We start from the raw sequence: 23,838 nt of genomic DNA, 5'->3' as shown, positions 1-23,838 counted from the left end.
GTGGCTACTGACACGTTCACGGAGTCAAAGTCTCTAGATGTGGTTAGAGCTTTGAAGATTTAGGTCGCTAGAACAGCTCTGATACGGAAAACAGAGTCTTTGTTTGTCCTGTATGCTCCCAACAAGATTGGGTGTACTGCTTCCAAGCAGACTATTGCGCTTTGGATCAGAGGTACGATTCAGCACGCTCATACTACGGCTGGATTGCCGTTACCGACGTCGGTGAAAGCCCATTCCACTAGGAAGGTGGGGTCATCCTGGGTGGCTGCCCGGGGGGTCTCGGCATTACAACTTTGCCGAGCAGCTACTTGGTCGGGGTCAAACACATTTGCAAAGTTCTACAAGTTTGACACCTTGGCCGATGAAGACCTTAAGTTCGGTTAATCGGTGCTGCAGGGTCATCCGCACTCTCCCGCCCGTACTGGAGCTTTGATATAAACCACATGGTCATGATGTGGAACCCAGCATCCTCTAGGACGTATGAGGAAACCGGATTTCGATACCTACCGGTAAATCCTTTTCTCCTAGTCCGTAGAGGATGCTGGGCGCCCATCCCAGTGCGTACTTTACCTGCAATTTTGTTATTACAGTTACACAAGTTGTGTTATATTAGTTTCAGCATGGTGCTATAAGGACTAGGAGAAAAGGATTTACCGGTAGGTATCAAAATCCTGTTTTTGCATAGGGTTAAATTCTTGTTCTTCACCCATTTCACTCCTAAAAAAACCTGACTTTTTTCTGAGCGTTTTTTTGGGAGAAAAATCGTACGTTAAGTAAATTTTAAAACAGATTTATCTCATCACAAGACATAAAATATACACAAGTGAAGCTCAATAAAAATCGGGCTAATGATGTTTAGCCTTATGTCCCCTACACATTTGCCGATTTGCCGTCAAGGTGCCCGACAGCCGATATGGCCGACGGACGACCTGGCGGCGAAGGGGAGGTGGGGAATGGGGTCGGGGGGAGTGAAGTTTCTTCACTCCCTGACATCACCCAAACCCATAGCCCTGCATGCGAATATAAAAGATATTGTCCATATTGGCTTGCAGGCATAAACGAGCCGACACCAATGATGAACGACCGCTGGACCGCGCATTGTTGATCGTTGGTGCCTACACAGTGAAATATATGAACAATTTCTCGTTCATTACTGAATGAGATTGTTCATATCGGCCTCACACATCAGCAAGTGTGTAGGGCCCTTTAGATGGTATTGCACAATCAAGTAACAAGTTGCCAGCAAGTCACTATATTATAGCAAATGTGTTAAAGGCCAGTGTTCAGTAATATTATAAGCAGAAGTAGGATCAAACAGGTAGAATAGCTGTAGTATAGTCACAGTGCCAAAGAATTAGTTTTCCCAATATAGAATGTAAGTTCTGTGTCGGGATCAAAGATAGCTGTTTTTTGAGTTTGTTTGTTGTAAATTCCCAGTCCTACATTGTGGGTGCAGCTATAATAGTCTGGTGTATATAAAGCTTTTGATCAGAATAAAAAATCAACGCCCACAGGCTTTTAGCCACCCACTTTTTTTTCTTCATCATTGTGGAACTTACAAGACGGGTAGATTGTCTGTCAGACTTCTCTCCCCACCACCCAGCTGGAAGCTCAGCTTACACGTGATCCTTTTGGTGAACTTGTATGGGCCTGTAATATTGGAAAATGTCTTTCCACAATTTCTGCATCTATGGATAAGATTCTTGCTTTCACTAACGTTACTTGGAGTTTAGGCAGGTTCTTCACAAGAAGAGGGTGAAATTGTGGATCTTGATTGGAAAGATGCATCAGGCTGGTAAGAGGATACACCTGGCAGCATTGGTGTACAGGATTTAATTTGTGCAGTCTGTTAGTCCCTGAATATCCAGAAAGCGGAGGTTATCGAGGCTAGTTCTTCATCCGTATTCAAGTGTAGAAAAAGCCAGTTTTCCTAACCTTTTTGCATTTTTCTGATGTCTTGAAGGAAGCTTGGCTTAAACCTGGTAAAAAGTTTCAGGTTGCCAGACTGTTCAGGTGCTCCTATCCCTTTGCAGATAATGACACCACAGTTCCACCCCGTGAAGATGCTCCCATTGCCAGACTACCCAAGGCAATTCCTATAGTACAGGCACTCGCCTTAAAGGATTGGATGGATAGAGTAAGGCCTTGCTTAAATCTATGGTCCTAATTCAGACCTGATCGCAGCAGCAACATTTTTCTCTAATGGGCAAAACCATGTGCACTGCAGGTGGGGCAGATATAACGTGCAGAGAGAGTTGGGTGTGTTCAAAATGAAATCTAAATTGCAGTGTAAAAATAAAGCAGCCAGTATTTACCCTGCACAGAAACAAAATAACCCACCTAACTCTCTCTGCACATGCTATATCTGCCCCACCTGCAGTGCATATGTTTTGCCCATTAGAGAAAGATTTCGCTGCTGCGATCAGGTTTGAGTTAGGCCCTATGTTTGCCTTTGCTGGTGCGTCTTTTCGTCCAATTTTAGCCATAGAATCTTGGACAGAACAACTGGTGTCCTGTCTACAAACAGAAGAGATACAGTATTTTGGAACTCCTTACCTTGGTTCATTTATAAAGCTTCTGTTTATATTGGGGATGCTTCACAGGACGCGACCTCTCTGCAGTCGCATATTTCTGCCTTGGCGGTTTCAGTCACAAGATGTGTTTAGCTAAGATCTTGGGATGCTGACCCAGAGCCAAAGCGTACTTGAGAGGCTGTTTCCTTTTATAGAGGAATTACTCCACAATTCTCAACTTACCAAGATTATAACACAGTCTAATGGAGGCAAGATGGAAACTCCCCATTTTGCTAGCAGGGCAGTTCCCAGTTCTTCAGAGGTATGTCCGGTTACTCCCACAGGGGAGCTCTTCTGGGCTGTGGTTTAACAAGCTCCCGTCAACCCAGCCCAAAGCAGGCAGAAAGCAGACCTCTTGGTGAGTGGCATTTTGTTTCGAAAAAAAGATACAGACTTAGCAGATCCCGTGACCAGGAGATTTTTCATCTTATCCTCTTCCCCAAGATCCGATCATGCGGTTGTCCCTTTTGGGTGCCGTTTGTTCTCTTTTTGGTTTCTTTCACGCTAGCAAGGGCTTGGGTTTTACTCAACCTCTTTCTGGTAAGCAATCCAGACAGATCCTTGTGGCCGATCTTAAACTTAAAACAGCTTAATCCTCATCTCTCGCTAGCAAGATTCAAGATGGAGTCCCTGCGCTCGTTCATCAGCGGAATGGAAGGAGGTGAATTTCTAGCGTCCATAGTTATAAATGACGCCTATCTTCACATCCCCATCTGGAAGGGCCATCATCATCTACTCCACTTTGCGGTGGGTAGTTTACATTTTTAGTTTCAGTCCCTACCATTTTGTCTGTCCACAGCCCTCAGGGTCTTTCACTAAGGTCATGGACCACATGATTTCCTTGATGAGGAATCACCATCCTTCCTTATTTAGACGATCTTCTTAGGAAGCCTTGCTGCTTTTGCAGGTGCTGGAGGACACCTTGGTGGATCACGGCTGGATCCTAAATCATCCCACGTCCAAGCTCGTATCTTACTAGATAATGCTTTTCTTGGGCCTATTATTAGACACTCTGTCAGATAGTTTTTCTCCTTCCACAGAAGATTCATGATCTCCAATCATTGGTGAGGTTGCGTCTTCTACTTTTTAGTTTAACGTCTTCAGATGTATGCAGCTTTGGAGAAAATGGTGGCTTCCATCGAGGCGGAACCACATTCCTGATTTCGTTCCAAGAGTTTGCAGGGTCAGATCCTTTGACGTTGGTCCACGACAGGACCCCACTCGGACAGACATTTTTTGGATTGTCACATCGGACACGCCAGTCCCTTCTGTGGTGACTTCATTCCCTGGAACCTTAATTAAGGATTGGGTTCTAATCACAGATGCCAGCCTAATGGTATGGAGCACTGTCACTCTGGACCAACATCTTCATTGTCTTTAGTCCAACAGAGTGTCCACCTTCACAATAATGGAGTTGTGGGCGGTCAGGAATGCTCTGGTCCAAGCTCAGCACAGATGGAAAACCTGTTCGTGTACAGTCGGTGTCACTGCTGTGGCTTACATAAACGGGCAGGGTGGAACAAGGAGTCATCCGTTGATGATGAAGTGTCTCACATCTTAGTTTAGGCAGAGCTCTGTGGTTTCCTGCCATTTTGGCAGTTCACGTTCCTGGGGTGGACAACTGGGAGGTAGACTTTCAAAGTCACCACACCGTCCATCAGATGCTTGCAGATCGTTGGCTTATTGCCCACCTAGTTCTCGTGGCCTCCTGGCTGAACAAAAGCTTCCCTTGTATGGCGCACACTCAATGAATACTATGTGATTTTTGCAGTCACCATTACAGCGACTTGGTCTTTCCAATTGGGTTACCTGTTTTCACTCTGTATATGCTGGAATGGACATATCTGCTACGTCCTATCATAAATTCGGGGGCTACTAACTATTTGCGGTTACCCTAGGAAAATTTGTATTTTCGAGTAATAAGCCACAATTATTCAATGATAAATGGGCCCTTTTGTGACTTTGATATTGTGAAATACATTTTAGATGCTTTTTTAACACTCCAGCTGAGATGAATATATGGGCACTAAAAAAGTTAACATTATATGCCACAATGTGTATGCTGCCAATTCACATTATGTGCAGTATTCAAATAATATATCACGCCCCAATCTCCTTTCTAAAGTGATCCCCGTTATCGTGCATGGTATAATCATTTCAGCTCGCTACCCTTGGGGTAGTGAAGGTGCCCAACCCTTTACGCAACTAAACCTGATTACTATGGGCGCAATGCCCATAGTAATCGGGTTTAGTTGCGTAAAGGGTTTGGCACCTTCACTACCCCAAGGGTAGCGAGCTGAAATGATTATACCATGGCCTAGTTCACATTATATACCACACTGTGCATTCTGCCAATTCACATTATATGCCACACCGTGTGTGGTGACAACTCACATTCATTTACAATGTGTCCCTAGTTCTGGTTATGTCACACAGCCTCCGATATAGTATTTTTTACTAACTTGCTGATCTCCGTTTGTATAAATGCTGCAGCAGCTTCAGTCCTGACTTTTTCCAAGTGATAACTTGTTATTGCCATGCAGACCGGCGAAGGAGAAGGGACAAGTGGTCTAACAGATGGGAGTCCCATCTATATCATTTATAATGCTAGGCAGGGCACAGCTGGCCTGACATTGTGACTCAAAGAGAATACCTGTTGATTGTCAGGCCAGGAGGACTGCTGTAGTTTTGCCTGCGGTCAGGATGCAAACACTACCCAGCCCTGCCCCCCCTTCCCCATTGCTACGACAATCGCCCCCCAGTTTATTTTCTATATAGTTTTAACAAGTTCTGGTTTGGGTGCAAGGTACATATGGGGGGTTACATGGCTGCTTGTGCTGGGGTTACAAATTCAAATTATAAGGTGAGATCCTTACTATACCATTATTCTCTCATTCATTTTTTTTTAATCCAAAAGCCGCTCTGCAGAGTCTTTCCTTAAGCTTTAAGACAGTGTTTTTCAACCTGTGTCCTCAAGCCACACACATAGCCGTACATGGGCACAGGTGCTCTCCACCAATTAGTACGTCAGTTATTTTGATTTAACCATCTGTGCTCAAGCATAGATATTTGTAAAACTTGGACTGTTATTTGCCTAGAGGACCCAGGTTGGGAATCACTGCTTTAAGACAACCTGTTGAGTGTTGGAAAAATGCCCCAACCATTGCTTTATGCAGGTATATTCTGTCCTTGAGATCTTGTCACATGGATTTGTGAATGTCAGAATTCCGCCAAAGCTTTTCTGATGTATTTTTAGAATAAGATGTGTAACTCATTAATGCAGTAATTAGCATACTGTCACTAATGTTTCTTGTGATAAGGGGCTGAATACTTTCACTCCCTCTTATGGGTGAGGACCGTAAGATTGACATGTTTTTCTAATTTAAGCGAAAAATATATATTTAAAACTGCTTACTATTAACACACCTTATCATGTGACTTGAATAGTGTGGTATAGCTATAAAAGACAACAACATCAAATCTCTAATCGTAATATAGTGTTCTGTAATCCCTGCCTGTGCAGAACCACATGATGGGCCTATCTTAAAGTGGAAATCAGTTTTTACTAAACATCTAGGCCAGGGGTAGGCAACCTGTGGCACTCCAGCTGCTTTGGAACTACACATCCAAGCATGCCATGACACAATTTTAGCATGTCCTAAGAAAACGATGGCAGAGCATGCTGAGATGTGTAGTTCCACAGCAGCTGGCGGGCCACAGGTTCCCTCCCCCTGATCTATGCTATCCAGATTCCCATGGTCATATGCTATAGACCTGTCCAGTTAGTGGCTATGATAGGATGTTTCCAGGTTGACCTTATGTTCCTCTCTAATGTATCCAGTCAGTAAATATGTGTAACCCACATTTATCTCTCTGTGAAAAACTTGGCCTCGAAGCAAATTTCTTTCAAACTTTTTCTCACATGTTCACTACCAAACTCTGGCGAGCACCTCCATTACATCAGATTCATTACATATGCTGGGAGATTGTGCCTATGGCATGAAAAGTGGTTGGCAAATAAGTTAACTAACCTTGGCACCTCTCACCTGTAAGCTTGTCTAAAATAACTGATGTAATAGAGAACAGTAAATATTATCCCACTTATAATTGGTTTTTAGTTTGCTTTTGTATATCGATATGCATCTATTATACGTCTGCCTATTCCGCTCTTTCATCCTCCACATTTCTCACGCCCCTTCCCCTCTCTCTTATTGGCACTATTTCACGTATATTAATTTTTTTATATAACTGACTTTTTATGCATGTGTGTCTTTGGGATACGCTAGGAACGATGGTACATTCTATATCTGAGACCTAGCAAGATACATCGTAGGAAGTTTGACAGTAAAGGAAATGAAATTGAGCCCAATTTCAGTGACACTAAGAAAGTGAACACCGGCTTCCTCATGTCTTCTTACAGTAGGTATTGCATTGGATTATAGTGTTCTTTTTGAGTTATAGTCGCCTCATTAATGCTTTCTCCATTCTCATCAGGAGTTTAATCACTTTGTTATGCCTTCCTATTATAGTTTTTAGTTATTATGTTTCTATCATTAGTCCTTATGCTGACTGCTCATCAGGGTGTGAGCTTCGGACAACGAGATACATCTACACTTTAGACACAAACACACACACCCACCCACACCTTAATTGGATGGATCACATCAGTGTCATTGGTTGGCAGGTAATTACACACCAGCTGATATGGGCTGCGTTTGCAAATGCGTTTACGTACATGCCTGATGATGAGGGCCGTAAACATACATATGAAAACAAAGTTGATCATATAAACCCTTTAACAAGTCTCACCATGTAATGAAACTGCTGTTATCGGTGGGCTGGGAAGGGTATATGGAACTTTTTGCCTGGTATTCTTAAGCATAAATGGGATAATAAGTGGTTGGTAAGGGATTAGTACAGGTAAGCATTAGACCAGTGACTGCACCATATGACTTCTTAATGGTAGTGTCAAGATGGATGAGACCCTAAAAGAGTTTCCATGTTATCCCCTAGGTGGCCCACATAGACGACAAACCCTTTGTTTTAAAGGGATTCCTGTGTGAGACTTTTATCTGTGTAGTTTTGGTGTGACAATGGAAGCAAATATCTGTCTTACTGCTATAGATTTGAATGTAGATGTGGACTTTTGAGAAATTCTTGCAAATAATTCTAAATGTCTTTTTAAAGTGAACCGGTGAGAAGTTCAGGGTGCAGTCAATATTCCGGCTGTTGGGATCCCAGCGTTAAGGAGACAGACATCGGAATCCCGACAGCCAGCATTTTACCGACAAACTGAATGCCGACACCCACCTGGTATTCCCACCGAGTGGGAATAGAACCTGATGGGAGTCGATCCCGTGAGGGGACTCGCTCCCGGGATGCCACTGTTTCTGTATAGTGACAGCCGGCATCCCATCTGCCGGGATATCGTATGTATCCCAGAAGTTCATCTGATGTCATTTTTGTCATTTACAGAAAGCACTCGCAAACAAACACAAGGTTCCTCTGTGACTTGGTTTGCTTGGTAGTGACCATTAAATCTAGCACACCGTTTAGCACCATACTCTCTCCTAACATTTCTTCCACTAACAAATCAGAAGAGCAGTGAGGTATAGAAGAAGCTGGCGAGGAGTTAGCCATCTATTCCAAAAGCATATTTGTTTGCTGACAGGCATGCCTATCAGACCAGGCATGCTTCTGTTGTGTGGTTTGGAAAAGAGATCATGGGGTATATTCAATTAAAGTCGGATCCATTCCGACATGTATTTGTCGGAATGGATCAGACAACCCCTATTCAATCCCATCTAAAATGCAACTTTTTCAAGTCGAATTTAGATGGGACCCAGAGGAGGCGAGGGGGGGACAGCCGGCGGGCATACAGGGAGATCAGTGCCACGGAGTAGCACTGCAGCAGGATGTCACTCAGCCGCCCAACCTCACGGCAGCTTCCACCCAGCTCCAGCAGCGTTCTGGAGCCGGGTGGAAGCTGCCATGAGGCCGGGCGGGTGAGTGACATCCAGCTTCAGCGCTGCTGTAGCGCTGATCTCCTCTGGCTGCCGCCGGCCGTCCCCCCGCCTCCTCTGGGTCAATCTCATTCCGACATCATTTTGATGTCGGATTGAGATGGTCGAAAAGGGGGCCAAAACCTTTCGGATTTGCCCCCGTTTTCGACATCAACATGTGGATCTGCAGCTATTCCGCCGATCCACGTGTTGTTCGACAAGTCGAATGCCTCGACTTGTCGAAAAGCTTTTGAATAGGTTGAATCACGTTTCGACCTTAGTCGAAAACTGCCGTCTTTTCGACAGACTGCAGTTTTCGACTTCAATTGAATATATCCCCCAGAGAGAGATCACAGCATTTATAGGGGAAAAAAAAATCAACTCTGTTAAATGTGATGCTGAGCATCACATTAATACACAGCTGTGCCCTTCCTGCCATGTACAATACCTGCAACATCACTAGTTTACCTGCACACCTGTGCTATGCAAGGAAAAACTAGCTATGTTAATGGTCATGATGTGCCACATTGCAGCAATCGCTCGAATTGAATTGCTCTCCACCAAACCAAGGGGCAGATGTACTAAGCTGTAGAGAGAGAGAGAAAGATATAGTACCAGCCAATCAGCCCCAGTTCTTTTCAGACACAGCCTGTAACATGGCAATTAGTTGGCTAGTACTTTATCACTCTCTAAGGCATAGTACAGACTTGAACAGAGATGTAGTTTTCCCCTTTTATTTCCTGCAAACTGTCTGTTTTCCAGTGGTGCATGTGCAACAATGATCATTATGAATCAGCTCTCCTGTGACTGAGTCGCATTTTGCGCTTGCGGCCCTTTATACTAGGGCATCAGGTTTTGAGTGATCGTCTCAGACCACAGCCATATAGCATATTTCCATTTGACCTTTGAAAGTGGAAGGCAGTGTATCTATGTATTGTTTTCAACTTACACTTTCATTTGATCTTTGTGTCTTGTTCTACTTTCTTTTTCTATGCTAAATGCGACTATATAATATCACTGCTGAGTCATGTACTTGATTGTGTAATGTAACTTTAGCACTGTGCAGTCACATCTCTGGTGTAAACCATGTGTATATAGTACTGTTCTCTCCAGCAGTAGAGGCATTGCATATGCTGCCCTAGCGGTGCTGTGCACATTTTGTGTGTAGGACCAGCTCTGCAGGTTGTGTGGGTGCGCATTTTGCACTTGCTATTTAGATGTTGATTTTTATCAAACGCCGCATGAGCACCATAGTGTTCTAGGGCCTATGTAGTAAAGCAATAAAATTACATTCTGGATTAAAAACTCCTATAGTTTCAGTGCTGCTTGTTGTGGGACTATCTACCTTGGAGCCATATACTTTTGTATACCACAATAATGGAGTCTTCTAATTCTCATAGCACACATTACTTTTTGATACTTGATTCATTACCTGTTTATTAATATATAGCAATACTAAGCGTAGTGGGAGCGCATTATGTAATTCAATGTCTAGTTTTTTAAGAGCAAGAAAGTCTGCTTCGCCATGACATTTGAAGCACTGCATTCGATAGAACATGGACCAACCACTTGCCTTCTTTAAGGAACCATTGTCTTACAGCTCTCAGTATAAAAACTGAATTTTTGTTTTCTAACGAGAACTGTATTGTCTTTACCAGAGGTAGAAGCCAAAGGTGAGACGGACAGACTGTCTACAGAGGAACTGAAGAATCTGATCAACAAGAAGGATTTAATGAAAATCAGCGATAGGTTCATTCCCAAAGATACTCTAGCATTTTGGTTACCAGAAACGGACATGGAAAAACCTGAACTGGAGTTGGGTGAACTGCTAAGAGTTAAGACCTTGGGAGATGGACCTTTTTTATGTAAGCTGCTTATTTTCTATAATGTAGGATGTAGTTGACTGACAATAGCCACGCTACACGAAAACAATGAATTTGTAAATGTTATTCACTTGAATCAAAAAGAAATCTCCTAATGGGAAAACTCTAGACATTATAATATTTTCATAGAAAATCTTCCCATTCAATGGTAAATTCATAGTTTACTGTATTGCCAGCTGCATACTTGCTCCTGGTAATAAAGAGCTTGTGCATTTGTTGATTCCAAGGGGGGGCTGCAGTTGTAGTGTAGGGGGGGCTATAAGCTCCCCTCATTGTATTACTATTGGGAAAGTACATTAATATCAAATTAATTCTAGCGCTAGCATTTTATTGACATGTTATTGATGCTCCAATATGGACTATAAAAAAAATAAAAAAAAAAAGACTCCTAGTGAATGGGCAAACTATAACCTGTAAACTTGTTTTCCCCACCGGCACAAAGTATTAGTTAAAGTGTTTGGCCATCACTCCTGTCCTAGTGATGTATTTTCTCTCCTCTAGTTTCAATAGCAAAACTTGAAAGTGGAACAGTGACCAAATGTAATTTTGCTGGCGATGCTCAGACTGGAGCTTCCTGGACAGGCAACATAATGGCCAATAAATCTCGTAGCAGTGTATCTGCTAGCGAGCCCAGGGGCCAAGGGGATGGAGCCGAGGACGATGAATGGGTATGACCATTGAGTTTTCTTCCAATTACCAACGTTAAAAAAAATATTTCTGGTACCGCTATTATTGGAAAGGTCTTTCTAATTTTGTGTTGACTATTCTATCTACAGGGTTATTTATGCCAAAATAAATTATCTATCTATCATTTTTTTTATTTTTTTTAAAGTACTCTATCCCATTTATTTATTTTAGTAAGTGAATGTATAAAAATATCCTTTTTTTTATGTCACTTTACCTAGTTTCTGTGCTGGTACCTGGTTTGGCTGCAGTGCATGCCGCGATTTGTAGTTCAACAACAGCTGGAGTGCCAAAGGTTCCCCATCACTGGCCTGCACCGTGGTGTAACCCACACCTGTGTCTTACACATATACATAACCCTGTGCTGGTCACAGCTTAAGTACAGAAAGTTTTTGATATGTTAGTGTGCACCCTAGGGTTTCTTTTTGCCTCTTGCTGCACATGAGGGGCAGTGGCATAAATGCGTTTTGACATAATAGAGTGTGAATTAGCAAAATAGACACCCCAGGCCCAGGTGTTTTCAAAATTTAGAGATCAACATCTGAATACATTATTTCTATCCAAATAACAATAATTAGCTCTGACATTTCATTACTACCCCCACGCACAGACACTACAGAAACAGTATAAATCAGCACAGCCAGAACTCGCCATACAGTAGGTAGAGCATACCTCATAATAAAGCCCACTCATAACTTACACCCTTAACTATGGCCCTCCCCCCATAATCAGCCACCCACTGCCTCCTCTAAGTGTCACCTGTTACTGATCTGATTATCTCACCCGTGCTGTTTCCATCTTCATTGTGTGTGCTGTTGTCACTGGGTCGTCATCAGCACTATATCACCTTATGAATTACTAGTCCTACTTGAGACCAGTCACTGGTAATAACACCTGTGTGACCTAAAGAGGAGAGACCACGAGGGAAGAGGCAATAGCAGGGGAAGTAGAAGAGTAGTATTGTACTTCTGGGTCTATTCATGTGCAAGTCACTATTTGCATTGCTCATTATACAGTAACTATATATCGCATCATATTTCAGATACCGCATTCTCACATAGAGGTTCACACATTACACATAGCTGTTCACCTGCTCGGAGCCCTGGAAGCAGCTCTTGCAGGTTCGTGGGTTCAGTGTGTCTCTGATCTCCTCTGCTGTCCAAGTCGCTACTGCTACTGTCCTAGGGGAAGGTAGTTGCAGCAAAATGCTGTCCGCTCCCCATACTCCTCCTCCCCCGCTCTTCTTTCTCATCTCCCGACCTGTCAGGGAGGGGGCCCGGTTGGTAGTGTAGATTGGTGTTGCCTGCTGCAATCACTGACAGGCAGCCAGTTGCCTGCTGCAATGACTGAAAGGCAGCCATGCAGTGACAGTGGCACATTACCAACTGTATTTTGAATTTGGAGCTAGCTGCATGACATTCAGAGCTCGCAGACCGGCAGCCAATCACTATCCACGGGCACTGTATCTGCATGGCTGTCTGTAACTGGCGGCACCAATATACAGTACTACCACATGGGCCCCCCGTCCTGATGGTAGACCAAGCTGGAGAAATCCTGAACTTCTCCACGGTAACCCGCTTCATGAATAGAACGAAGCCGTGAAAAGCCCTGTTCTCAGAGTTAAACAGGGCTATTCACTACTTCATGAATAAGACCCCTTCATCTGGACAGAAGCAATCAACTGCCCCTACTTTCTAAGACCAGCACTCTGCAATATTGTAGACAAATTAGTCTTGCTTCCAGGCAGCCCTGTAATGCATTGACTGACTACCCTCTCAAATAATACAGCCGCCACATTCTTCCCACTATTACCCCTAAAAGTTACAGTTTCTTAACATTTCTTCAACAGGAGGAGCGGTCTGCCCCCTTCCCTAGAGGGGAGCTTCGATTAAAAATAGGTGTATCAAATCTGATACTAAGCCTTTCAATAACTAGGTTGCATATAGTACTGTATGTATATGTTAATATATATATACTATATGTTATAGCTTTAACACACTATAAAATGTCAAGGTGGTTGTTTAGAAATTTCCAAAAGTCATAAAGAAAATGTAATAACTGCTTTTCAGTAATAATGTCCTACAAACAGACATGAGCCTCAGTGCTATCTCCTACAGTCATTGTAGGAAGCACTGCTAAGTTTATGGATGTGTGGGAATACCAGGGCTGTGCACTCAAAAACATGGGTAGTTTTGAAACATTATTTATTATGTTGCTTTAGATTACAAAAAAAACAGCATCTCATGAAAACCCTGCAGCATTCCTGATAATACAGAGTATGGCAAAAAGCCTCCTAGATTTCAAAGGTTAACAAAAAAGCCATAGTAATTGCTATTCAGAATTTTAGTACATAATCTAAAACTGAATGGAACGCAGTTTATTTTCTGTGCGTTTTGAATATGATATCGTCATTTATTGGCATATAGCAGCCTTCAGGTCATTTATGGTTCTTATAGTCAATGTATGTAGACCTCCACTTTCTGATGAACCCCGTTGGCTGATGTAGATCCCTCGCATTAAGCTCATGAGAATGGTTTTCCGGCCAGTAATGAAATTCTGCTTGTTTAGCAGTCAGACAAATGAAAGTGAGCTTCGGCAAGAAAATGCCGTGATAACGCCGTAAATGACCCGCAGAGTGATGCGCAACACTTCAGAAATTGACTACAAATGTGTATCACGAATGAAAGCCACCATCTGAATGATATCCTATTCAAAACCAATTTATAATAAACTATTTTCCATGCACATTTAGATTATGTGCTAACATTTTGAATAGCATTTACCTTGCCTTTTTTCTTAATCTTTAAAATCTGGGACTTTTTTTTTTTTTTGCCACGCACTGTAGAACCCACACTGGTACTGTTGTGTATTGATGCTGAGACTGCATTGTATACATGTTTATTGTTGTGTCTCGTCTGATTTATATATATATATTTCTTTGTAGGATGATTAAAGAACCCGCTTTTCATGACTGCTGCTGCTATGTTCACCACAGTAGCAAAATTATTGACACCCTGAAGCTGAATAAGTATAAAAGGCATGTATTAATTGGCTATAGTGCCCACACAGCAGTGCAGTTGTGGCATTTCAGGGGACTGTCACCTCCTGCAGCAGCTTGCTGCCTACCTGTAGCGTATTGCAGGTGTGTTGAATCCCTGTGGGCCTGACCGGATACATCCTGGCATCTGTGAGTGCGACTATGGACTTTTTCTTACTTGCAGACCAATATACTCGGCAAGTAAACATCTACTTCTTGTATGTGAAGCTGGTGCAGGCCATTTCTTTTGGATGTTTGTTGAGCTGCATCAGTACTCCAAATAAAGACTGTACCAGGGACAATGAGGTGTGATTACCCCGATGTATGTGTATTTTTCTCATGATTCTTATAAACGTTCTTTCATCTTTTCAGATTGTAGCAAATATATTAAAAAGAAACTAGAATCTTCTTCCACAAAACGCTAGTTATTCTCCATATAATGCATCATATAATTTACATGTATTGGCTTTTACAATATGTATTAGAGATTTATTGGATACAAACGTTCATTCAATGAATATTATAACTTGCCTTTCTTGACAATATTTGCGACCTACATAAACGGTTGTCATTTGGCACTTTACGGACGACACGCTTATAGTTGTTGCACAGGTTGATAGTTTTTCGGCAAACTTGACCTAACTATGTATGATGAGAACATGTTACAATCAAAATGTGAATAGTTCTATTTTGATATGTTGGAATATATGGTTACACTGAATGGGGCCTCCTGTCATCTGAGCCTGGTCCACACGCCATGCCAAATTGGGCACAGATGCACTCATTCTGTAGTTTGTACAGTACTAGTACAATTTTCCAGCAACCCTTACGTTTCTATTGTTAGAAAGGTTGGTCTTTTTCAGAGAACCTGTTCAGCAGTGCCTCTTCCCATTAGTAATAAAATCCCAACCAACCAGCTACTAACTGTCATTTTTCAAACACAGCCTGTGACATGACAGTTAGGAGCTGATTGGCTGGTACTGTATCTCCATCCACTTTATCTCCAATGCTTAGTAAATAGACTTCAGAGATAGCTATCAAAGACCCTGACCCCCCCAGCTACCAGGATTAGCTTTAGCGCTAGTGAGCATTGTGGGTCTCCATAGCTTTGTGCTATAGATGCAAGGTGTGAGAAAAATATGCCGCCTAATTATATCAATTGAATTTCCGATACCCGCACAGACTAGGCTGTCGCATGGTGAGAGGTTTACTTTTCCTCTAAGAACCAGAAACTGCCAAACATTCCCCCTTGCTAGAGTGGGTGGTAATGTGTCTGTGTCGCCAGTCAAAATATGTACACACATTTTTAATATCTTTATGTGGGGATGCTTCTGTCATCTGTTGTTGGGAAACATTTGTTGGTGACAGATTATTGCTGTAATTTCTCTGTTCAGTTAATATGGTTGGTAATATTAATATATGCTATTTCAGTCAAAGCTGTGCTTAATTTTCTATATGCTCTTAGTTGATGCCTGAACTGTAATGGAAAATTATTTTTGTTTATGAAGTATATTTTGTGCGTCTGATATTGGGATTTCTTTATAAGATGGACATAGAAATAATTTTTATGTGCACTAAAATGTATTCACTTCACATTGTATGGTTCTAGATTTTTATATTTTTCTGTATAAATATATATGTACAAGGTTAGTCTGTTTGCAAAAGCAATACAATGCAAGTTACTTGGCTTGCTTTGTGTGTTTATTAATCTCCTTTATTATGTAGATGGCAATACACAGACTGAATGTGAGTGTATTTATAAATCAGGTATATTTTTATTAAAGCAAACCCAGAACACAATCCCACTCACAAACCCAGCCAAATCAAAAAGATAAATATAATCAAAACTATTGCTATGAGAAAAAAAGCAGATGTGAAGTACAGATTTGATACAATACAACACATCCAAATGAAACCATCATACATCTCCGTCAGGGTCCACAGGTTATCCACAGGATAACAATGGGATATGATGGAGCGACAGCGGATTGGCACCAAACGATCAAAAGCTTTCAGGCCCCCCAGGATGCAACGGGCCCGTCCTATCCAGGGTAGGGGGCCGGCTTCTTCAGTTTGCACAGATTTGGCAGCAGTCTACAACAGATGCTTAGGCGCAAAAAGCGGTATCTCTAGGTTATGTTCTCCCCTTCAAGAAGCATCCTCCTCGAAGGTTCTTCTGCACCAGCCTGTCTCTGGTAGAGACGAAGGCCAGGGCCTTGCAAGAAGCAGTTCAGAAATTGCTTCAATCAGGAGTAATCATTCCAGTTCCCTCTGCACAACGGGGACAGGGTTTCTACTCCAACCTGTTTTTGGTTCAGAAGCCAAATGGGTCTCTTCGACCCATTCTCAATCTCAGAATGCTCCATCATATCCCATTGTTATCCTGTGGATAACCTGTGGACCCTGCCGGAGATGTATGATGGTTTCATTTGGATGTGTTGTATTGGCCATGGAGCCAGGGGATTATATGGTATCCCTGGATATTCAGGATGCTTACCTACATGTTCCTATAGCACTGTCCCATCAGTGTTCTCAGGTTCGCCATCCTCCAGCAGCATTTTCAGTTCCAGGCCCTACCTTTTAGGTTAGCCACAGCTCCCAGAGTTTTTACCAAGATCATGGTGGTGATGGCAGCTTATCTCCGCAAGCAGGGGATAAGAATTTTTCCATACCTCGACGACCTTTTAATCCTGGCACAATCACAGGAATTGCTCCTATGCCAACTCCAACAGACAATAACATGTCTGCAGAGGCACGGGTGGCTCATAAATTGGGCAAAGTCGTCTCTGGTTCCGTCACAACGTATGACTCACTTTGGGGCTGTATTGGATTCAAGTCTGCAGAAGGTATTTTCTCTATCGTCCTAGTGGATGCTGGGGTTCCTGAAAGGACCATGGGGAATAGCGGCTCCGCAGGAGACAGGGCACAAAAAGTAAAGCTTTACGATCAGGTGGTGTGTACTGGCTCCTCCCCCTATGACCCTCCTCCAAGCCTCAGTTAGATTTTTGTGCCCGGCCGAGAAGGGTGCAATCTAGGTGGCTCTCCTAAAGAGCTGCTTAGAAAAGTTTAGCTTAGGTTTTTTTATTTTACAGTGAGTCCTGCTGGCAACAGGATCACTGCAACGAGGGACTTAGGGGAGAAGAAGTGAACTCGCCTGCGTGCAGGATGGATTGGCTTCTTGGCTACTGGACATTAGCTCCAGAGGGACGATCACAGGTACAGCCTGGATGGTCACCGGAGCCTCGCCGCCGGCCCCCTTGCAGATGCTGAAACGAGAAGAGGTCCAGAATCGGCGGCAGAAGACTCCTCAGTCTTCTTAAGGTAGCGCACAGCACTGCAGCTGTGCGCCATTTTCCTCTCAGCACACTTCACACGGCAGTCACTGAGGGTGCAGGGCGCTGGGAGGGGGGCGCCCTGGGAGGCAAATGAAAACCTTTTTTGGCTAAAAATACCTCACATATAGCCTCCAGGGGCTATATGGAGATATTTAACCCCTGCCAGAATCCACTAAAGAGCGGGAGAAGAGCCCGCCGAAAAAGGGGCGGGGCCTATCTCCTCAGCACACAGCGCCATTTTCCCTCACAGAAAGGCTGGAGGGAAGGCTCCCAGGCTCTCCCCTGCACTGCACTACAGAAACAGGGTTAAAACAGAGAGGGGGGGCACTAATTTGGCGTTAGAAATATATAAAAAGATGCTATAAGGGAAAACACTTATATAAGGTTGTCCCTATATTATTATAGCGTTTTTGGTGTGTGCTGGCAAACTCTCCCTCTGTCTCTCCAAAGGGCTAGTGGGTCCTGTCCTCTATCAGAGCATTCCCTGTGTGTGTGCTGTGTGTCGGTACGTGTGTGTCGACATGTATGAGGACGATGTTGGTGAGGAGGCGGAGCAATTGCCTGTAATGGTGATGTCACTCTCTAGGGAGTCGACACCGGAATGGATGGCTTATTTAGGGAATTACGTGATAATGTCAACACGCTCCAAGGTCGGTTGACGACATGAGACGGCCGACAAACAATTAGTACCGGTCCAGACGTCTCAGAAACACCGTCAGGGGTTTTTAAAACACCCGTTTACTTTAGTCGGTCGACACAGACACGGACACTGAATCCAGTGTCGACGGTGAATAAACAAACGTATTCCTTATTAGGGCCACACGTTAAGGGCAATGAAGGAGATGTTACATATTTCTGATACTACAAGTACCACAAAAGAGGGTATTATGTGGGATGTGAAAAAACTACCGTAGTTTTTCCTGAATCAGATAAATTAAATGAAGTGTGTGAGGATGCGTGGGTTCCCCCCGATAGAAAATTATGGGCGGTATACCTTTTCCCGCCAGAAGTTAGGGCGCGTTGGGAAACACCCCTTAGGGTGAATAAGGCGCTCACACGCTTATCAAAACAAGTGGCGGTACCGTCTATAGATAGGGCCGTCCTCAAGGAGCCAGCTGACAGGAGGCTGGAAAATATCATAAAAAGTATATACACACATACTGGTGTTATACTGCGACCAGCGATCGCCTCAGCCTGGATGTGCAGAGCTGGGGTGGCTTGGTCGGATTCCCTGACTTAAAATATTGATACCCTTGACAGGGACAGTATTTTATTGACTATAGAGCATTTAAAGGATGCATTTTCTATATATGCGAGATGCACAGAGGGATATTTGCACTCTGGCATCAAGAGTAAGTGCGATGTCCATATCTGCCAGAAGATGTTTATGGACACGACAGTGGTCAGGTGATGCAGATTCCAAACGGCACAAAGGTGTATTGCCGTATAAAGGAAGAGGAGTTATTTGGGGTCGGTCCATGGGACCTGGTGGCCACGGCAACTGCTGGAAAATCCACCGTTTTTACCCTAAGTCACATCTCTGCAGAAAAAGACACCGTCTTTTCAGCCTCAGTCCTTTCGTCCCTATAAGAGTCATATCTGTCCAGGGATAGAGGAAAGGGAAGAAGACTGCAGCAGGCAGCCCTTCCCCAGGAAAAGAAGCGTTCTACCGCTTCTGCCAAGCTCTCAGCATGACGCTGGGACCGTACAGGACCCCTGGATCCTACAAGTAGTATCCCAGGGGTACAGGTTGGAATGTCGAGACGGTTCCCCTTCGCAGGCTCCTGAAGTCTGGTTTACCAAGGTCTCCCTCCGACAAGGAGGCAGTATGGGAAACAATTCACAAGCTGTATTCCCAGCAGGTGATAATCAAATTACCCCTCCTACAACAAGAAAAGGGGTATTATTCCACACTATATTGTGGTACTGAAGCCAGAAGGCTAGGTGAGACCTATTCTAAATCTAAAAAAAAAAAAAAATTTGAACACTTACAAAGGTTCAAATCATGATGGAGTCACTCAGAGCAGTGATAACGAACCAGGAAGAAGAGGACTATATAGTGTCCCGAGACATGAGGGATGCTTACCTCCATGTCCCAAATTTGCCCTTCTCACAAAGGGTACCTCAGGTTCGTGGTACAGAACTGTCACTATCAGTTTCAGACGCTGCCGTTTGGATTGTCCACGGCACCCCGGGTCTTTACCAAGGTAATGGCCGAAATGATGATTCTTCTTCGAAGAAAAGGCGTCTAAATTATCCCTTACTTGGACGATCTCCTGATAAGGGCAAAGTCCAAGGAGCAGTTGGAGGTCGGAGTAGCATTATCTCGGATACTGCTACAACAGCACGGGTGGATTCTAAATATTCCAAAATCGCAGCTGATCCCGACGACAAGTCTGCTGTGCCTAGGGATGATTCTGGACACAGTCCAGAAAAAGGTGTTTCTCCCGGAAGAGAAAGCCAGGGAGTTATCCGAGCTAGTCAGGAACCTCCTAAAATCAGTGCATCATTGCACAAGGGTCCTGGTAAAAATGGTGACTTCCTACGAAGCAATTCCATTCGGCAGATTTCACGTAAGAATTTTTCAGTGGGATCTGCTGGAAAAATGGTCCGGATCGCATCTTCAGATGCATCAGCGGATAACCCTATATCCAAGGACAAGGGTGTCTCCCCTGTGGTGGTTACAGAGTGCTCATCTTCTAGAGGGCCGCAGATTCGGCATTCAGGATTGGATGCTGGTGACCACGGAGGCCAGCCCGAGAGGCTGGGGAGCAGTCACACAAGGAAAAAATTTCCAGGGAGTGTGATCAAGTCTGGAGATTTTTCTCCACATAAATATACTGGAGCTAAGGGTAAATTTATAATACTCTAAGCTTAGCAAGACCTCTGCTTCAAGGTCAGCCGGTATTGATCCAGTGGGAAAAACATCACGGCAGTCGCCCACGTAAATAGACAGGGCGGCACAAGAAGCAGGAGGGCAATGGCAAAAACTGCAAGGACTTTTCGCTGGGCGGAAAATCATGTGATAGCACTGTCAGCAGTGTTTCATTCCGGGAATGGAAACTGGGAAGCAGACTTCCTCAGCAGGCACGACCTCCACCCGGCAGAGTGGAAACTTCATCGGGAAGTTTTCCACATGATTGTAAACCGTTGGGAAATACCAAAGGTGGACATGATGGCGTCCCGTCTGAACAAAAAACGGGACAGGTATTGCGCCAGGTTAAGAGACCCTCAGGCAATAGCTGTGGACGTTCTGGTAACACCATGGATGTACCAGTCGGTGTATGTGTTCCATCCTCTGCTTCTCATACCTAAGGTACTGAGAATTATAAGACGTAGAGGAGTAAGAACTATACTCATGGCTCCGGATTAGCCAAGAAGGACTTGGTACCCGGAACTTCAAGAGATGCTCACAGAGGACTTATGGCCTCTGCCGCTAAGAAGGGACTTGTTTCAGCAAGTACCATGTCTGTTCCAAGACTTACCGCAGCTGCGTTTGACGGCATGGCGGTGGAACGCCGGATCCTAAGGGAAAAAGGCATTCCGGAAGAGGTCATTCCTACCCTGGTCAAAGCCAGAAAGGAGGTGACCGAAAAACATTATCACCACATGTGGCAAAAATATGTTGCGTGGTGTGAGGCCAGAAAGGCCCCACGAAGAAATTTCAACTCGGTCGATTCCTGCATTTCCTGCAAACAGGAGTGTCTATGGGCCTCAAATTGGGGTCCATTAAGGTTCAAATTTCGGCCCTGTCGATTTTCTTCCAGAAAGAATTGGCTTCAGTTCCTGAAGTCCAGAAGTTTGTCAAGGGAGTATTGCATATACAACCCCTTTTTGTGCCTCCAGTGGCACTGTGGGATCTCAACGTAGTTCTGGGATTCCTCAAATCACATTGGTTTAAAACCAGTCAAATCTGTGGATTTGAAGCATCTCACATGAAAAGTGACCATGCTCTTGGCCCTGGCCTGGACCAGGCGAGTGTCAAATTGGTGGTTTTTTCTCAAAAAAAAAAAAAAAAAAAAAAAAAAGCCCATATCTGTCTGTCCATTCGGACAGGGCAGAGCTGCGGACTCGTCCCCAGTTCTCTCCCTAAGGTGGTGTCAATGTTTCACCTGAACCAGCTTATTGTGGTGCCTTGCACCTACTAGGGACTTGGAGGACTCCAAGTTGCTAGATGTTGTCAGGGCCCTGAAAATATGTTTCCAGGACGGCTGGAGTCAGGAAAACTGACTTGCTGTTATCCTGTATGCACCCAACAAACTGGGTGCTCTTGCTTCTAAGCAGACTATTGCTAGTTGGATGTGTAATACAATTCAGCTTGCACATTCTGTGGCAGGCCTGCCACAGCCAAAATATGTAAATGCCCATTCCACAAGGAAGGTGGGCTCATCTTGGGCGGCTGCCCGAGGGGTCTCGGCTTTACAACTTTGCCGAGCGGCTATTTAGTCAGGGGCAAACACGTTTGTAAAATCCTACAAATTTGATACCCTGGCTAAGGAGGACCTGGAGTTCTCTCATTCGGTGCTGCAGAGTCATCCGCACTCTCCCGCCCGTTTGGGAGCTTTGGTATTATCCCCATGGTCCTTTCAGGAACCCCAGCATCCACTAGGACGATAGAGAAAATAAGAATTTACTTACCGATAATTCTATTTCTCGGAGTCCGTAGTGGATGCTGGGCGCCCATCCCAAGTGCGGATTGTCTGCAATACTTGTACATAGTTACAAAAATCGGGTTATTATTGTTGTGAGCCATCTTTTTAGAGGCTCCGCTGTTATCATACTGTTAACTGGGTTCAGATCACAGGTTGTACAGTGTGATTGGTGTGGCTGGTATGAGTCTTACCCGGGATTCAAAATCCTTCCTTATTGTGTACGCTCGTCTGGGCACAGTACCTAACTGAGGCTTGGAGGAGGGTCATAGGGGGAGGAGCCAGTACACACCACCTGATCGTAAAGCTTTACTTTTTGTGCCCTGTCTCCTGCGGAGCCGCTATTCCCCATGGTCCTTTCAGGAACCCCAGCATCCACTACGGACTCCGAGAAATAGAATTATCGGTAAGTAAATTCTTATTTTTACCTCGGAACAAAATATCCAAGGTACAGTCAAAGATTCAGGAGTTGTTACACAGTCAAACAGTATCAATTCACGCAGCAATGCGAGTGATGGGTTTGATGGTGTCAACATTCGACATGGTGGAGTATGCGCATTTCCACTCGAGGCCTCTGCAGCATCTGATTCTGGCCAGATGGAATGGAGTACATCAGACAATAAAGACAGACGATGGTACTCCCAGTAAAGGTAAGAAGGTCGTTAGCCTGGTGGCTACAGACATCCCATCTAGACAATGGGAGACCCTTTTGGATATCAGATTGGGAGATCCTGACAACAGATGCCAGTCTTCACGGCTGGGGAGCAGTGTCCAGAAAACTATGGTTCCAGGGACAATGGACCACAGAAGAAAGTTGCCTGCCAATAAACCTGTTAGAACTTCGGGCCATATACATGGCACTGATTCAGGCAAAGGACACTCTTCAAGGAAAACCAGTCCAGATCCGCTCGGACAATGCAATGGCAGTAGCGTACCTCAACCATCAAGGAGGAACCCGTAGCCAAACAGCAATGAAGGCGGTAAGTCACATTCTAAAGTGGGCAGAACTCCATCTCCCAGCCTTGTCCGCAGTATTCGTTCCAGGAGTCCTTAACTGGGAAGCGGATTTTCTCAGTCGACACGCCATTCAGGCAAGCGAATGGGCTCTACACCCGGAGGTCTTTCAGACTCTAGCAGACAAGTGGGGATTGCCAGAGAGAGATCTCATGGCGTCCCGTCTGAACAACAAAGTGCCCGCATACGGGTCAAGAACAAAGGATCCCAAAGCGATCTTTGTAGACGCCTTGTCAGTGAAATGGGACTTTCATCTGGCGTATCTGTTTCCTTCCGATCACCCTATTACCCAGGGTGGTGAGGAAAATAAACAGCGTGGCTCTTGAGACCTCTATCCTGAAGTCAAGAGGATTCTCACAACAGGTAATTAAAACAATGCTCAGAGCAAGGAAACCCTCCTCAGCTTGTATTTATCACCGAATATGGCAGGCCTATATTCATTGGTGCAGTGAGAGAAGTATGGACCCGAAATCCTTAGCTTTCCTTCAGGCAGGAATGGATAAAGGTTTGAAGGTGGCTTCCTTGAGAGTTCAAGTATCGGCATTGACTGTATGGTTCCAAAAGAAAATTGCCAATTTACAGGATGTGCGTACTTTTTTCCAGGGAATGCTGCGCATTCAACCGCCTCTTGTTCCTCCTACAGCATCTTAAGTCTAGTCCT

The 23,838-nt window shown here is 44.2% G+C and overlaps 1 protein-coding gene across 2 annotated transcripts in view; it reads left to right on the top strand.

Annotated features, from left to right (window-relative positions):
• Window positions 1-15,866, top strand: part of ARPIN (actin related protein 2/3 complex inhibitor) — an 83,554-nt gene extending 67,688 nt beyond the window's left edge. For both annotated transcript variants that reach the window (XM_063925824.1, XM_063925825.1), the window contains exons 3-6: window positions 6,860-6,992; window positions 10,234-10,440; window positions 10,960-11,126; window positions 14,087-15,866. In XM_063925824.1, coding sequence (XP_063781894.1) covers window positions 6,860-6,992; window positions 10,234-10,440; window positions 10,960-11,126; window positions 14,087-14,095 — 516 coding nt within the window. In that variant the 3' untranslated portion in view covers window positions 14,096-15,866. The remainder of the gene's footprint in view (window positions 1-6,859; window positions 6,993-10,233; window positions 10,441-10,959; window positions 11,127-14,086) is intronic.
• The last annotated feature ends 7,972 nt before the right edge of the window (window positions 15,867-23,838 follow it).

Source organism: Pseudophryne corroboree, chromosome 6 (assembly GCF_028390025.1).
Source record: "Pseudophryne corroboree isolate aPseCor3 chromosome 6, aPseCor3.hap2, whole genome shotgun sequence".
Taxonomy (NCBI): domain Eukaryota; kingdom Metazoa; phylum Chordata; class Amphibia; order Anura; family Myobatrachidae; genus Pseudophryne; species Pseudophryne corroboree.
Note: the sequence above shows the minus strand (reverse complement) of the source record. Positions and strands in the feature narration are given on the sequence as shown.